At 44.3% G+C, this 17,190-nt stretch overlaps 2 protein-coding genes across 3 annotated transcripts in view; both read right to left on the reverse strand.

Annotated features, from left to right (window-relative positions):
- Window positions 1-6,996, reverse strand: part of SAAL1 (serum amyloid A like 1) — a 30,444-nt gene extending 23,448 nt beyond the window's left edge. The window contains exons 1-3 of one of the 2 annotated variants that reach the window (XM_040638875.1): window positions 6,827-6,996; window positions 5,395-5,508; window positions 2,382-2,426 (exon numbers count right to left, since the gene is read on the reverse strand). In XM_040638875.1, the coding sequence (XP_040494809.1) occupies window positions 2,382-2,426; window positions 5,395-5,508; window positions 6,827-6,958 (291 nt within the window). In that variant the 5' untranslated portion in view covers window positions 6,959-6,996. The remainder of the gene's footprint in view (window positions 1-2,381; window positions 2,427-5,394; window positions 5,509-6,826) is intronic. The other variant, XM_008708925.2, reaches the window with a different exon arrangement.
- A 2,879-nt stretch (window positions 6,997-9,875) lies between these two features.
- Window positions 9,876-14,124, reverse strand: LOC103679399 (serum amyloid A-2 protein). The gene is made up of 4 exons (XM_008708926.2): window positions 14,056-14,124; window positions 13,276-13,367; window positions 10,585-10,723; window positions 9,876-10,298 (listed from the first exon to the last, which is right to left on the reverse strand). The coding sequence occupies exons 2-4, from the start codon at window positions 13,364-13,366 to the stop codon at window positions 10,136-10,138; spliced, it is 393 nt and encodes a 130-aa protein (XP_008707148.2). The 5' UTR covers window position 13,367; window positions 14,056-14,124; the 3' UTR covers window positions 9,876-10,135.
- Window positions 14,125-17,190: the final 3,066 nt, after the last annotated feature.

The following is a 17,190-nucleotide window of genomic DNA, read 5'->3' on the forward strand; positions in this document are numbered from 1 at the left end:
AATCTACACTTTCAATGCCATCCCGATCAAAATACCTATGACATTTTTCAAAGACCTGGAACAAACAGCCCTTAAATTTGTGTGGAACCAGAAAAGGCCCCGAATCGCCAAGGAATTGTTGAAAAGGAAAAACAAAGCTGGGGGCATCACGTTGCCTGATTTCAAGCTATACTACAAAGCTGTGATCACAAAGACAGCATGGTACTGGCACAAAAACAGACACATAGACCAATGGAACAGAATAGAGACCCCAGAAATGGACCCTCGGCTCTATGAGCAACTAATCTTTGACAAAGCAGGAAAAAAACATCCAGTGGAAAAAAGACAGTCTCTTCAATAAATGGTGCTGGGAAAATTGGTCAGCTACATGCAAAAGAACTTGACCACTCTCTCACACCATACACAAAGATAAACTCCAAATGGATGAAAGACCTCGATGTGAGACAGGAATCCACCAAAATCCTAGAGGAGAACATAGGCTGCAGCCTCTTCAACATCAGCCACAGCAACTTCTTTCCTGACACATCTCCAAAGGCAAGAGAAACAAAAGAAAAAATGAACTTGTGGGACTTCATCAAGATAAAAAGCTTCTGCACAGCCAAAAAAATAGTCAAAAACTAAGAGGCAGCCCATGGAATGGGAGAAGATATTTGCAAATGACACTACAGATAAAAGACTGGTATCCAAAATCTAAGATTTCATTTTTAAAATGGGTTCTAGTTCTTTACAAAATATATTTTTTTAAATCATAGCTTCTCAATAATTGTAAAACAATAGAAAAAGACTTGAAAGATCAACCAACTTGATCTAATTGACATATATATATATATATATATATATATATATATATATATATGACACTCCATGCAGCAACAGCAGAATACATATTCTTTTTCAGTGAACATGGAAAATTTCCAAAATAAATCACATTCTGGGCTATAAAACAAGCCTAAATATATTTTTTAAAGGATTCAGAGTGTTCACAGACTCCAGTAACAGAAAGATAACTGAAAAACTCCCAAATATTTGAAACCTAAACAATGTACTGCTAAATAACTCATTAGCCAAAGAAGAATGAAAGGAAAATTAGAACTAAACTAAATGAGAGGACACCCAACATATCAGTCTGTGGGATACTGCCAAAGCAATAGTCAAAGGAAAATTTATAGTGTTACATGCCTATATTAAGAAAGAGCAAATTAAACCAGAGCGAATAGGAGGAGAAAAATAATAGAGACCAAAATGGAAATCAATGAAATAGAAAACAGTAAAGCAACAGAGAAAATCAACAAAATCAAAGGCTGGTTCTTTATGAAGATCAATAAATTAAACTTCTAGCCAGAATGATGAGGGGAAAAAAGACAGAAGACACAAATTATTAATATCAGGAATGAGACAGAAGCTATCACTACAGATTCTACAGGTAATTAAAGGACAGTAACATATTATGAAGAACTTTCTGCCAATAAACATGACCACTTAGAGAAAATGGATAAATTCCCTGAAGAACATAAACTACCAAAGTAACATGAATAGCCTTATACCTATTAAAGGAATTGAATTTGTAATCTTTTGCACAATATACTAAAAACCACTAAAAGGTGAATTTTATGGTAGGGAGTTATATCTCAATAAAACTATTATTTCTTAAAAGTAATAAATATACAAAACTAAAAGTAAACAAGCAAAAAGCAAACAAAAAAATCTTCCCAGAAAGAAAACTCCAAGCTCAGATGGCTACACTGGTGAATTCCACCAGATATTTAGGGAAGAAATATTAATTCTGCATAAACTCTTCCTGAAAAATGAAGAGGGAAAAGTACCCAACAGATGAGGACAGCATTACCCTGGTACCAAACAAAACTAGACAATGACAAGAAAATGAATCTCTCTCATGAAATTAGATAAAATTTCTAAATAAGATTTTAGCACCTCGAAAACCAATCAACTTAGTTCATCATATTAACAAACTAAAAAGAAAACCACATGATCACCTCAATTGACTTAGCAAAAACATGACAAAATACAAAATCCATTCCTGATAAAGACTCTAGGCATACTAGAGACAGAAGGGAACCTTCTCAATCTGCAGCTACATCATATTAATGGTGGAAGACCAGATGTTCTGCCCCTCAATTAAGAACAAGAGGATGGGGGTGCCTGGGTGGCGCAGTCGTTAAGCGTCTGCCTTTGGCTCAGGGTGTGATCGTGGCGTTCTGGGATCGAGCCCCACATCAGGCTTCTCCGCTATGAGCCTGCTTCTTCCTCTCCCACTCCCCCTGCTTGTGTTCCCTCTCTCGCTGGCTGTCTCTGTCTCTGTCAAATGAATAAATAAAATCTTTAAAAAAAAAAAAAAAAGAACAAGAGGATGGCCCTCTTACCATTTTTCTAATCGACGTCATACTGGAGGCTCTGGACGGAGCAAACTTGCAAGGAAAACAAATAAAGGCAATTCAAATTGAAAAAGTAGTAAAACTTTTTCTTCGTAAATGAAATACAGCTACAGGATATAAAATACACAAAATCAACCGTACTTCTATATACTAGCAATGAACAGATATTGAAGTTTTTAAAAATGCCATTTATAATAGCATGCAAAGATATGAAATACTTAGGAATAAATCTGACAAAAGATATGCAATATCTATACACAAAAACTACAAAACTTTGCTGAAACAAATTAGAGAGGATCTAAATAAATGGAAAGATAGACCTTGTTCAGTTTATCAGTTCTTCCCCTAAATGATCTATACATTCAACTCAATCTCAGTTAAAATCCTAGCAGGCATTTTAAGAAAGTGATAAATTGATTCTAAAATTAATACGGAAATACAAAGGATCCAGGACAACCAAAACAGCTCTGAGAAACAACAAAGTTGGAAGATTAACACTACCTGATTTCAAGATTTCTTATAAATGTACGGTACTTAAAACAATCATAAAAATGGGCAAATAGATCAAAACGGAACAAAACAGAGTTCAGAATAGACTCATAGATACAGATAACTAATTTTTTACAAAGGTACAAAGGCAATGTGGAGAAAGGACAGTCTTTTTGAAAAATGAGCTTGACAGCATTGTCCACAATAGCTAAATTGTGGAAGGAGCTGAGACGCCCTTCAACAGACGAATGGATTAAGAAGATGTGGTCCATATATACAATGGAATATTACTCAGCCATCAATAAGAACGATTACCTAACATTTGCAGCAACACGGACGGAACTGGAGGAGATTATGGAGGGCACATATTGCATGGAGCACTGGGTGTTATATGCAAACAATGAATCATGGAACACTACATCAAAAACTAAGGAGGTACTGTATGGTGACTAACATAACATAATAAAAAATTATTATTAAAAAAAATAAATAAATAAAAAATAAATTAAAAAATAAAAAATGAGCTTGAATAACTGGACATCCAGATGCAGAAAAGTGAACTTCAACTCACACCTTGCATTGCACACAAAAATCAACTCAAAATGGATCACAGACCTACCAGTAAAACTGAAAATTATTATAAAACTTACAGAAAAAAAAAAACTAAGAAAACAACATAATTAAAGAGTGGGCAAAAGATGTGAACAGGCACCAAAAAAAAAATATACAGATTACAAATAAACACATAAAAATATGGGCAACATTGTTAGTAAGTAGGGAAATCCAAATTACGATTACCATGAGAATCACTACACACTTATTAGAATGACTAAAATCAAAAGGCTGACCATACCAACTGCTGGTGAGGATGAGGAGAAACTGGACCTGCATCTCAGACACTGCTTATGGTAATTAAAATGTAAAAACCGCTTGGGAAAATACACAGTTTTTTACACAACCTGTAAGAAACACAATTTGGACTGTTTCTTAAAAAGTTAAACATACACCTACCATATGACCCATACTTCTCTAGGTATTTACCCAAGAGAAAGGAATACATAAGTCCATATATAATTATACCCAAAAACTCAGCATTAACTGTAATAAACCATGAACAACTCGAATATCCACCAACAGAGGAATGAATGAATAAATCATGATATACACATATAATGAAGTATCACTCAGCAATAAAAAAAATAATAAACTGACAGACACAACATGCGTGAATCTTAAAACAATGATGCTGAGTGAAAGAGCCAGACCCCCCCCAAAAAAGAATACGATCTCATTTACATAAAACTAGAAAACGCAAACCATTCTGAAATGACAGAAGGATCTGGTGGTTGCCTGGTGAGGCTGGAGGCAGGAGGGGCAAGACGAAGGGATTAAGAAGGGGCATAAAGAAACTTTTGAAGGTGAGAGAGATGTTCTCTTTCTTGATTACAGTGATGGCTTCATGCACATACACACACGCAAAATTTTTCAAATTGGGCACTTTAACTATGTGCAGTTTCTATTCATCAATTACACCTCAAGAATACGCAGTTTTTTTGGTGCCAATCATACCTCAACAAAGCTGTATCAAAAACAGCTGAGGGGCGCCTGGGTGGCACAGCGGTTAAGCGTCTGCCTTCGGCTCAGGGCGTGATCCCGGCGTTATGGGATCGAGCCCCACATCAGGCTCCTCCGCTGGGAGCCTGCTTCTTCCTCTCCCACTCCCCCTGCTTGTGTTCCCTCTCTAGCTGGCTGTCTCTATCTCTGTCAAATAAATAAATAAATAAATAAATCTTTAAAAAAAAACAAAAAACACAGCTGAAGCCAATGACAGCCACGGACAATTTTTAAGACAGAAGAATACAATTAAATCTGTGTTTTAGGAAAAAGAGAACTTTCATGGCAATGTGGAGGGCAGAAGGGAAGTGAAAGACTAAAATAAGGATTTTAATCAGGAAGCTACTGTAAAAGTCCAAGTAATTAAGTGAAAGATTATATATGTCAATCTTTTTTCATGTCTTTCCTTATCTGTAAAATAAGGGTCCTACCTATATTACAGGGTTATTGTGAAAAGCAAATGAAATAATATATTCACGAAAATGCTGTTGAGCTGCACAGTACAAAACAAATGTTAAAATATTATTTTGCAATTATATACACATGGGTCCCTCTTGTCCCCTTCTCATTTAATCGTGGTACATCAGCGGTCTCGTAACTCCTAACCTGCTCTCAAACACAAGGTCAGCATTCTCTTTAGGTAGATAAGTATCAGAACTTTCCTGAGCTAAAAGCATTCTTGCACTCATGAGAACTATATATTTAGACCAAATCTAATGACCGCTCAGATCCTCTAGCCTCAGAGACAAAAGTTTAGCATTTAAGCTCACTCCCTATATCCTTTGAGTGTTTACAGACACTAACATATTTTCCCAGAGACTTAAGGATTGAAACTTAAAAAAAAAAAAAAACCACTCCATTCGCCACCCCCTTCTCGGTTTCATTTCCAGCCCCATACCTCATCCATTGACATATCCCATACTCTGCAGATTTCATTCTCCATTTCTTCATCGAGCTCCATCTGCTGCTCTTCATCATCTGAGCTGGATTTGGTGTTTTCGGGGCTAACAATCTTCAATAGAAAGGAAGAAAAGTGATGATAAAAGCAGTCTGTAGTACTTATCATGTAATATTATCCCATAATCATTCACAAGTATCGTCTCTTGCAGAGACCTTGTTTAAAAAAAATTACCACCCTGGGTAGATCTCTTCATTCACATTCACGGAGTAAATACTGTTACTAGGCACTGGGGTCAAAAAACAGAGATGAATAAATTTAACCCACTGCTTTCAAGCAGTTTAGAATCTACAGGGGAAAACACACGTAAACTAATTATCACAACAGAAAAGGCTAAGTGATTCAAATGAATTGTGGACAGAGTTGTGAAAGCCAAAACAATGAACCAATGACCTGTGCCTGGAGAAGGTGGGCAAACTTCTCCTAGGAGGGAATCTTTAAGCTAAATCTTTGAGGGAGAATAGGAGTTTGTCATGTGAAGGGGAGAAGAACATACCTAAAAAGTGCAAGAGTTCAGAAAGGGCCTAGCAATGTTTGGGGAATGGTGAGTAGTTGAGCGTGTCAATGGGCAGACGAGGCTGGGAAGGTTGCAAGGAGCCCTGGATTCCAAGCTAAGAACTACATTTTTCTTCTGCAGGCAAAGAGAACCAAAATGAGTTCCCATGGTCAGCTTGCTTTTTTTGGTTTGTTTGAGGATGATTATTCCAGCAGCTATGTAGTAGATGCATGGAGAGAATAGAGACTGAAAGTAGGTTAAGTCCGCGAAACGTGGGAGAAGAAAGTTCACATTTACTGAGAGCTTCTATAACCCAAACACCATGGTAAGCATTCTCTGCCCATTATAATCTTATCTAACCACACAGTAACCCTATATACAATAACATAGGTATTTTCGTCGCAGTTTATAGAAATTGAGAAAGAAACCGAGGCTCTGAGCGGTTAGGTGACTTGCCCAAGCAGGTGATGAAGCCAGGCTTCATCAGAGCTGCAGGACTCCAAAATCACCATTTATTCTACTACAACAAAAGTCCACGAAATAAATTAGGCCCCGAGCTTCAGAAACGACAGTGGGAATGGGGAGCAAAAAGCCGAGCAATGTATTTACATGGTGAGACACTTCTGGAGAATATGCAGAAGTACAATATTTTAACCGTAAGCATTCCAGCATCCCCGCCACTCTACCTCCCTTTGTGTTGAGTGGTACCGGGAAGTGGCTCTCCGCAGTTGTGGGGTCCGTGGAGGCGGCCAGGACGCTAAGCGCCATGCCCCGAGAAGGGTCGTCGGGGAGGGGGACCTGGAGGGGACTGCCAGAGGCGTGACCAGGGGGCTGGGGCAATGTGCGGGAGTCCACGCGGGGCGCGACTTTCCACACCTGGATGAGCCCGCTGAGGACGCCGAAGAGCCAGTGTTTGCTGTAGACGGTGCTTCCTATGCAGTCTCCGCCGGCCCCCTCCTCCTCATCCTGGTCCCGACTCGGTAGCGGCGGCGAAGGGTTGCGGTCCATGACTTCGCTTCCACCCGCTCATAGAAGCCGCGCCGGAAGCCGCCGGAGGAGGCGATAAGCCTTCTGACGCCAGAGGGGCCGGAGTGCCCGGCGCGGCTCCCGCCACAGCGCCCCCTACTGCCCGGAGCCCTGCCGGCCTGAATACCTGCTCTGTGCGCCCACAGGCTTGGGATCCCAGCCGACTTATCTCCCCCTACCCCACCCTATCTAGGACCCAAGCATGGCCATATTCATAATTGTTATTTGTCACTCTCCCTGGACCAGATTTTCCATCTCCTTAGGGGCTCTTAGCCTGATTGGAAGGGACAGGGAGTCGGGAGCAGGGTGAAGCTGTCGGACCTGTAATCTCTGGGCACCTTTGGCATCCTTAAAGACATCAGTAGGCGCTCATTCTACTCCCAGGTGTGGTTGGAATCCTCGGAAAGACATAAGTCACCAGGAAGAACGTCAATATCATCAATATTACAACTCCCTGTATTTTCAGTTCCTGCTTCTGTTTAGTTCAATGGACCCAGTGCTCCCCCCACCCTACAAGTATTTTACCACACCTACTTTACTATGATGAAAGAGATTTATAGATGATATTATCTACTTTAGTATTAATTTCAAAAATATTAATATGACTCCCTAACAGAAGAAATAGAATTAATTTAAAATAAAATGATATGTATTTTAATATTTTAAGTACTAGAAGACATAACAGAGGTCTCCAATGTTAGCACATATACAGCAAATCACTGCGAACTCAACAGTTACAATACAGAGTAACAGAGGTGTGATTCCATCAGGGGCTGTGCTCAAAATTATGCAGAAAGGGTGGTAAAATTTCTACCAAAACAAAGTTCCGATTTACAAAACAATTACATTTCCAAAAAACTTAAAGTTATATTAAAACTGGACAAAAAATACTCTGTTAATATGTAAAATACAGTTGGGTTCCAGGCTCAAACAATTATGAACATTTTTTCACTGTATGTGAAGGGGCAGATCCAGGTTTTCTAAGGTCTAAATTACACAATTTGGGGAGTCCCCTTTAGGAAAAACAATATGATATTACAAATATTAAATTAGTTAACAATAAGAAATATTTATTTAGAATGGGGGAATTATCCATTTTAAATAGCCAACAAATATGTAAAACATCACAAAATACAGAAAAATATACAATTCTTTTTATTAACAAACAGCCTGACACACTTCAACAATCCTTTTCTTTTTTTTAATAGAATTTATTTATTTATTTTTAGTATATTTTTAAAAATTGTATTTATTTGAGAAAGAAAGATAGAGCATCGAGCGGGGGCAGGGGAGAGGGAGAAGCAGACTCCCGTGGAGCAGGGATCCCAACGTGGGGCTCGATCCCAGGACCCCAGGATCACGACCTGAGCCAAAGACAGATGCCCAACCGACTGAGCTACGCAGGCGCCCCAATAGAATTTATTTTTAGAGCAATTCTAGGTTCACAGCAATATTGAGCAGAAGGTGCAGAATTTCCCATATAACTTATACCTGCCCCCTTGCATAGCCTCCCCCGTTATTAGCATTCCCCACCAGAGTGGAATATTCGATACCAGTGATGAACCTACTTTAGCACATCATTATCACCCAGAGGTTAGGTTGGGGTTCTCTCTTGGCGTTGTACATTCTGTGGGTTTGGGCAAATTTATGACATATATCCACCATTGTTGCATCATGCAGAGTACTTTCACTGCCCTAAACATGCTCTGTTTTAATATAGTATTTTTAATATAATTTTAATTTTTAATAGAATTTTTTCTGAGTTCACTTTGCTCTTCCTTTTACGAAAATGATCTTGTAAGATCATTTTCTATAATGAAAAATAAATAGATAATTCTATTTCTACTCTAGCATGGTTAATTTTTTTTAAATTATTATTGGTGGTTTAGGAAAGTTTCTTTCAACTTCACAACTTGTTATTGGTAATATTCTATGAAGTTTGAAGACTGTCAAATTTGGAAAAACTCTCTCTGGGGGAGAACTTCCATTTTGACTAGAATTCTATCAAAATAAAATCTTCCACATATGATCTTACAATTCTCCATAGATTCATGCTTGACTATACATTTCAGCATTGTTTCTTCCCAACTACCCACATACTCTGTGCTGGACTGTACAGGACATGTTCCTTTTACCATATGATCTCTGCTCTCTGACCAGAAGGAACCACAGTAGATGGTGGGAGAATTCATACCTAGAGGCCATTCCTACTCTGGGATAGTGATCAATAACTTAATTTTACCTGGAAGTGACTGAAAACCACACAAATATGTCCCACTAAGTGCAAACCAATTATATCCCCAATTCGACTTCTCCTTAGTCAGATCTCCAGAATGCCTGTGCCCACCCCCATGCCACTCAACACAAGCAGAAAAGTGACGGCAGAATGTTGCCATGAACAGTCAGAGGTGCTAACAGCCTTAATTAAAGTATCTTACTTCTGCAGATTTTATAAAGACAATTGACCATGTGAATCCTTTCCCAGGGCCTCTCCAAGGATCTTGGAATGGTCCCATATAAGTGAGGAGTCCTTGAAGCTTAAGCTTCATTCATTTTTGCAGTCAATCTGATACTGCCTAACTATACGTCTAATAGGACACAGCAAAAGTCAAGCAAGATTCAGGATAACCCTTTGTTTGCTGCACTGTCTCATAAATTGTAAGCTGTCTGTACCTCTGGTCCACCCACCAAACGTCCTGCAATCACCATGTCAACCAAAAGTATCCCCAGATAGATCCAAAAGCTGGATGGAGGTGGCTGAAGCACTATCCTGTTGAGAACTAGGGTTTGGATCTCTCTCTGTCCTAGGGACTGACATGTATGGTCCATATATAGTCTATATACTATGGTCCCTATTATGGACATAACACTTTTACCCCAAATCAGTATTATTCTTTATTGGTGACTTATCGCCTTTGAAGAGAGATGATAAGGTAGTTGATCCTGACCCTGGTATTAAAAGTACCCTGGAAAGTTGTCATTTGCTGTTTCCAGATGGCAATAATAAATTGAATTCACAAGCATTTATTAAACATTTTTATATGCTCTTCATAAAGTATTGAGAGGGAAGGATATAGAATTCAGTAACTCTAACTAGGCAACTGTTCCGGCCTTCAGAGGGCTCCTGCTCGTCTCCCCAGGGCAGAGACGAGGGGAAGCTCAGTACTTGTCAGGCAGGCCAGGGGGTCGGAAGTGGTTGGGGTCTTTGCCACTGCGGCCCCATTCATTGGCAGCCTGGTCAGCCTTCGAGTCCTTCACTCCGTGGCCACTGTCTCCATACTTGAAAAGGTCTGTGACTCTCTGAGAATTCTCTCTGGCGTCGCTAGAATGGAGGAAGACAGGTAAGAGATTAATCAGGGGCTGATGAACAACACCTCCATCCTTCCTCTCTTTCCTATTTCCAAGAAACTAATGACTCTACAAGAGGCAAGTTTAGAGAGGCTAAAACACTGATCATTTCCGGGTACAGCACAACTCAGCCAGCAGATCCCCGTGTGTGGGTAACCAGCACCCATAGGGGAAGGATGGATTCACAACGTGGCCCTCCTAGCTGTTCAAGGCAGCCATGCTCAGCTCACCCATCCCTCCATCCCCAGGGCCCATTTTACCTGATGACTTTAGCAGCCCAGGCACCCCCAGGGCCCCTTCGTGCAGCGTCATAGTTCCCCCGGGCATGGAAGTATTTGTCTGAATTTTTGTAATTGGCTTCTCTCATGTCAGAGTAGGCTCTCATCATGTCTCTAGTCCCTGGAAAGGAAAAAAAAATGAAAGTGAGCATCTCTTGGCAAAATAAAAGTTTTCCTCCCAACGATTCTAAGATTTCAGCCTTTTGACAAAGCCCTCAGAGATTATATTGGCTGAGATAACTTTTCCTGTGCTTTTCACTCCCCGGGGTTAATGTTAGAGGATCACACTTGGTGCAAGTTTTATTCTCTTTGATTCCATTCTAAGTACTGTGCTGCTCGGCCTGTGGCTGCGTGTGATGCGTGTGAACAAGAGGTGGGATGGTCTTCGGTGATGCTTCGTTGTACAATGAACCTCTACCTGGAAAGGGCAGGGAACCCTCTGACCGGGGCGTGAGGACAAAGGCAAGTCTGTTGGAGGCTGCTGACCCAGAGGGCTCCAACCGAGTCAAGGGGAGAAATTCATACCTGTGGGCAGCGTGAAGACAACTCAATCCCGGGAACATCTGAGTGTCTGGGGCGTATGTGCCACCAGGAAACTGTCCAAACTCAATCATAAATATAATTGAGGAAGGTGAGTTCCCCCAAGAGAGCTTTACAGAAATGGGGTCACTGATGCAGAAAAAGGGCAACTGACCCACCAGCTCTAAAATTCAGGGTTCTCCCCAATAAATGGAAGCGTATTGCCTTCCACAGAGTGGGTATGCAGACGAACTGAGAAAATACACGTATAACTCCTGGAAGGTTGTAGGGCTCACTGTGCTATCACTTCTCCGGGCTTAGGAAGGCTGGGACACAAACAGTGAAGGGACTAAGCTAAGAGGAAGAGCAGAGAGTTACGGACTGAAGGAATCTGATCAGGCTACAATAAGACGAAGACTAACGTAGCTTACTAGGCAAAAGAGAAAACTCTACTGTCCAGTTGTAATCCTAGTTTACGTAATATCCGTGCGATGCCTTCTCTTCCTTTTAAGTATTATTTCCGGTGTTCAGAAAGATCACTTTGCTGAGCAGTACGACATTCTCACTGTACTTACTCCCTCCAAGTTAGATTTAAATAGATGCTTGGAGGCCCCTTGCTTAGGAAGTCCTTCCAAAATGCCCGAAGGACTGGTCAATTATGGGGGCAAACGGGAGGTAGTGGTTCCCAGCCTTGAGCGGGCACGAAAAGCCACTGGGGTGCTTGGTAGAGCCCAGATTTCAGGCTCAGCCCAGGAATGATGATTCAGCAGAGGAGGTGTGTGCACCGGGCGTCTGCATTGCACAAAGAAGCCCAAGCCCCGGGTGATTCTCGTGCACACGGTCCTAGAACAACCCTTGGAAAACCTTGACCTAAAGATGCAACCACATTTGCCGCAGTGCCTGTGAGAATTTAGAAGGATTGACAGCAAACCCTTAACGCAGTCATCAGTGACTCTCACAGACACATAAAAATACATGATTGTGGGAAATACACAGCTCTTGCCGCTGACTGACTCCCGCGGTGCGTCTGTCTTGCTCTGCTGCCCAGCCAGGGCTCAGGCCCGCAGAAGCACCATCGCGTAATTCCCTGTGCCTTCTGTGGGGAGAGGAGCTCTGCAGAGTGGCCTTCTGCCTCGGCCACAGCCTGACTGTCGGCCATTTGCTCCGAGAAACAAGAGGGTTCTGTGCTCCCAAAGCCCGCAGTCGGCCATGCGCTCTCTGGTCTGGGAGGCAGGACAGTCCTGTCCTCGCAAGGTCTGGGGAGCTCCACCACTGGGGTAACCCCGGCTCTGCTTAAGGACTTGTTAGGGGCCTCATCTCTCTGCGCCTCAGGTTCTCTGTTAAGGGATGATGGTGCCCACATGGCAGGATTGCAGATTAAAACCCGAGGGTGACAACGAGTTCATTCACCCACGTAGAGCTCTTAGCACAGCGCCCAGCACGGGCCAAGCTCAGTTAGTCTCCGATGTAATGACTAAGGGCACAAGTTTGAGGCACCCCCTTCCTGGCTGCCTGACACCCAGCCATGAGCTGTCCCTCACCTCCCACTAGGCAGCACTCGCGTCCCACATGTATGTAGGGAGCACGCGCCCCAAGACCCCAGATCTCTTCCTGCTCCTGCTGCAAGTTGAGGCTGGAACCTTCTGTGACCTCCAGCCTGGGGCTCCCCATGGAAGTGTGCGATGCTGCCCAGGAAAGCCAGGGCTGGAGGGAGAGGACACGTGTGGCTTAAGGGGAAAAGCCCCGGGTGCTAAGTGAGCCCTAGGGACCTGACGCGCAGTATAATGAGCACCAAACAAGAGTGTATTGTAATTATCAAACACGCTCTCTACTGGGACTTACTTGTGTCAACGACGAAAAGGAAAGGATAATTACGTAACACGATAGAGGTGCTAGTTATAGCTCCAGTGGCAATCAGATTAACTGTATAAACGCATCAAATTAACGTGACGTCCACCTTAAATATATACAATGTGATATGACAGAGTTCAATTTAAAAAAAAAAACAACCCTTGGAAACTGTTACCTTGAAAACCACGCTTCTTCCCTTCCCACTTGGGGCCTTTGCCCTGTGTGGATGTGGCCTCCGCGCTGGGGAATCCTGGAGGGAGGCCAGGTGCAGCCTCCACCTGACCCCCATGCTTTGGGCCTTACCTTGACCAGCTTCCTTGAGGAAGGATAACCATCCTTGGCTGCTGACGCCCAGGACCAGGGAGCACAAGAGGATGCCCAGGAAGAGCTTCATCCTGCAGCAGAGTCACAGACACACATGATGACACGTGGTTTGTTTCTGTTTGGTTTGCTTTCTTCGGGGAGTAACGTTGACCTGTTCTTGTATCCCCAAACTAAGCCGGCTCACTATGACCTATATCTGTACACACACACAGACACACATCTGTATGTGCACTCACACACCTTGCGTGTACATGTGTGTGTGTATATGTAGAAAGAGTAGACAACGCATATACATACACTAGGCAGGTGATACATAGACACATAGACAGAGATTATTCCAGAAGGTCCACTTCTCCATTTCCACTTGCCTCATTGGAATCCCTGTATGAGAGCCTGCACTGCGCTTCTCATATAAACCACTTTCCGTTTCAGTGGTCACCTACGAGCCCTGACACCCTCTGTACAGAAAGCTTCCAAGGAGGCATCTGGGCATTTTGTGACCATCCAGCAGTCTGTCGAATGAGTTGAGTGAAACAACGCACAAATATTTGTAGAATGCCTGCTCTACCCATCCCTGAACTCTCACCGAGGAAGGACATGACTAAATCCTAGTCCCAGAAAGCGTTCACATCTGCTGAATCCGAATTGTCAGGCTAGGAGATGCAGGAAGGAAGCAGAGAGCTGGGACCCAGCACAGGGGTGTTGTGGGGAAAGAGAATCCCCAAAGAGAGGAAGTCTTGGAAAGTTCTAGTACCTCACCTTCGGCTGTCGCTTCCCACAGAGGCTCTGGTGAGGCCGAGCTGCCTGTGGCCCCTGCCTATGAGGGGAGCCCGGGCTATATATACTGACGCTTTGCTAGGGGAAGGGAGGGGGAGACAGGTTTGAAGCAAAACACTGGGATTTGGGAAATTCCCCTTGGCCAGAGCGAACACGGAATCCAGAACGTCAGGCTCCATCTAATTTCCCAGGTTGTGCAATCTGGCAGCTCCCTGGAGTGTAGCCAACTTGGTGTTTTCTGCCTGTTTTCACTCTCCTTCCTGGTGAGGAAAGGTTTCCCTCCATAAACAATAATGTATTGAGAATGGGTGTGAAGAGTGATCAGTATTAGAAAAGAGGTTCAATTGTCTAAAGAATGAGAGCATAGAAGGCAAATGGAAGAGCAAACAGGCTCCACTGAAAAAGACATAAGGATGAAGCTGGGAGCCCAGGGAGCAGGAGGAGGACAGGAAGGACCAGCGGCCAGGAAGGTAATGCTTCCCGCAGCCAGTGGGGTGGCCTGGACGCTGGAAAAGGGAGTCCTTCAGGCTCGAGCGTAATCATGGTCAGTAGTGTGCAGGCTCACGTCGGCAGGCTGTGACGGAGGACACCGCGGCCCGGGAACTTTGAACTGCGGTATAGAAATCCGCTACAATGTCACGGAGAAATCACACATCCTAAAAATGATCAGGAAATAGCCCACTGGCTGCTAAATTATCACAATAGAAGATTCAGGAAGAATGCAGAGAAAGCTGGATGCAGCACAAGGACGCAGGAGGTTGCGGACACACAGAACAGCTGTTTCAGCTGGAGAAGCAGGACTGGGCTTTCCTCTGTGAGTTTAGGAAGATGATGGTGGGAAGGCATTGCATGCAGGCTCCATCAGCGGGATGGAGCTGTGGTCCACTCACCTACCCCGTCCCTCCCCGTTTGTGAAAGGGAAAGTGTAGAGGTCATGGGATTTCCCTAGAGAAGAGAGGACGGTGCATGTGTGATGTGGCAGCAGTGATGGGGATCCAGAGGACAGACCCGGTCCTTGTCACAGTGGGGCCCGGGGATGGAAGCCTAAGGCACTGGGGCCAGGAAAGCCCAGCCCAGTGAGGGTTGGCTAGGGGGTGTTGCCTGGAGTGCGTCTAGGAGACAAGAAGTATGAGCAGGGGTTGCAGATACAAGGCAGTTGCCCCCCGGGCTGCTGCAAGCAAATCCGGGAGCCTGGCCAGCTCAGAGGTTGGAAGATGCTAAGTAGTAGCCAGGAAGGAGGTGGGACTCGTGCTCCACCAGGCACCAGAGAAGAAGCCGGAGGCAGACTTCTGATTTGTCGCAAGACTAGAGGAGTTATGGGTAGGACATTGCAAAGGGGAAGCTGACCCAGGATGAAGGCTATCAGGCAACGATTACTCTAGTGGGAGGGAATCCTTGCCTTAGGGTGGGGCCTGCCCGCACTAGGACAGATGCCTCTTTCTGGTCTGGGTCTCCTTTGAATTCCTGTAGGTACAATGAGATGAAGGTGTAGGGCAGACAGCTGTCAAAGTCTCCCTCTCCCTGTGGCTCTTATCCAAGGCAATGCTACGCAACATTTGGACATTCCCCACACAAATCATTCCCTGGGAATGGTGGGGTCGGTGAGGTCTTCCCAGTCCATGACCCTGAGCTGCTTTGGCTCCCTTGGTCCCAGGAGTAGACATGTGGGGAGAGGGGCGATTGTCAACCCTCCAGAGCCAGTGGTGACAGGGAGCTTGGGGGCTGCAACCCAGAGGAGGCCATGTGATGCCCATACCCCTCCTCCCAGGTTCCCCAGGCAGAAATCCTGGGCCAGTGATCCCATCCTGTGACATTCTTTTACTCCCTTGGAGACATTCCGGGCTGGAAATACGTCCCGCTTTCAGACAGCATTCAAATCATTCCTTTCTTTGATGGAAACGTTACAGAGAGAGCGAGTACACTTTCTAGACCCGGGAGGAGCTCCTCACAGGGACTTGGGCAAACAAGGCAGGGTCTCTTCCTTTGTTCCGTCATGTATTCTATCTTCCTGGAAAGGACACTCAGCTCCCTGCACGGCCAAGCTTAGAACAATAGACAGTAGGGACAGGCTGCTATTGCCCTTGTGTCTCCTGCCAAAGAAAGATGCTGACATGGGGGTACCAGATCTCCAGGCCTTGAAGAGCTCTCCCGAGTCTCCCATGCATCTCTGTGTCCCGGTTTGGAGAGATTGTGTCCGTCAGGGCCTATCGTGCCAGCTTCGTTAGTAGTGATAAGCCCTCGCACTCTCAGAAGTGACCTGGTTTACGGAAGACATGAGATGGTCCCCTCCTCTAAGGCCCCTTGTGACCAGGCTGTGGAGAGACCTCCCTTTTCTCTGTTACAATGGATGTAAGTGGATGAGAAGAACACCGAGCCTGTGAAGAGCCAGAAACCAAAGTTAGAAAAGAAGCCCCCCAGGGTACCGTGAGCAAGCGAGGACGGGAGGCCTAGGGCCCAGACTCAGAGGGACCGCAGAAAGAAGGAGGAGCAATTTCACGAGCTTCAAATGACAAGAACACCGATTTCTACCTGCGGATTCGCATGTTTAGGAAAGAAAAATTTGGTCATTCAGGTGATGAGAATACGTCTCGTATGTACTTGGTCTTTCGCAGTGGCTGCCTCCCAAACCCTTGGAATTTCCTAAGTGTTGGCAGTGACAAAGGTGTCTTTAGTTAGTGCCCAGGTGACTTTTGGACCTCACCGAAGGAGGGGGGCTCATCGCCAGGAGACCCAACCACGTGATTAGAGGGACCTTGCATTCCCTCCTCCTGATCTCAGGGAGGCGTCAGGGGCTGGAGGGTTGAATCAATCACCAATGGCCAGTGATCTAAGTAGTCCCTTATGCAAGGAAGGCCTGGGTTCCGCAAGCTCCCAGGCTGGGAGGCATATGGAGACAGGGGGAGTGGTGAGCCTGAGAGGGCCTGGGGCCTGTGACCTTTCACCTTTCCCATATCATGCCCTCTGTGTCTCTTCGTCTGGCTCTGCATTTGTATCCCCTCTTCCCCCTTTGTTAAACTGGGAAAATGAGTAAGTGTTTCCCAGAGTCCTGTGAGTGGTTCTAGCACAGCAGTGGAACCCAAGGAGGAGGTGGTTGGATCCTCCAGTCTGTCTGGGATC

The sequence above is a fragment of the Ursus maritimus genome, unplaced genomic scaffold (genome assembly GCF_017311325.1).
Source record: "Ursus maritimus isolate PB19 unplaced genomic scaffold, ASM1731132v1 scaffold_23, whole genome shotgun sequence".
NCBI lineage: Eukaryota > Metazoa > Chordata > Mammalia > Carnivora > Ursidae > Ursus > Ursus maritimus.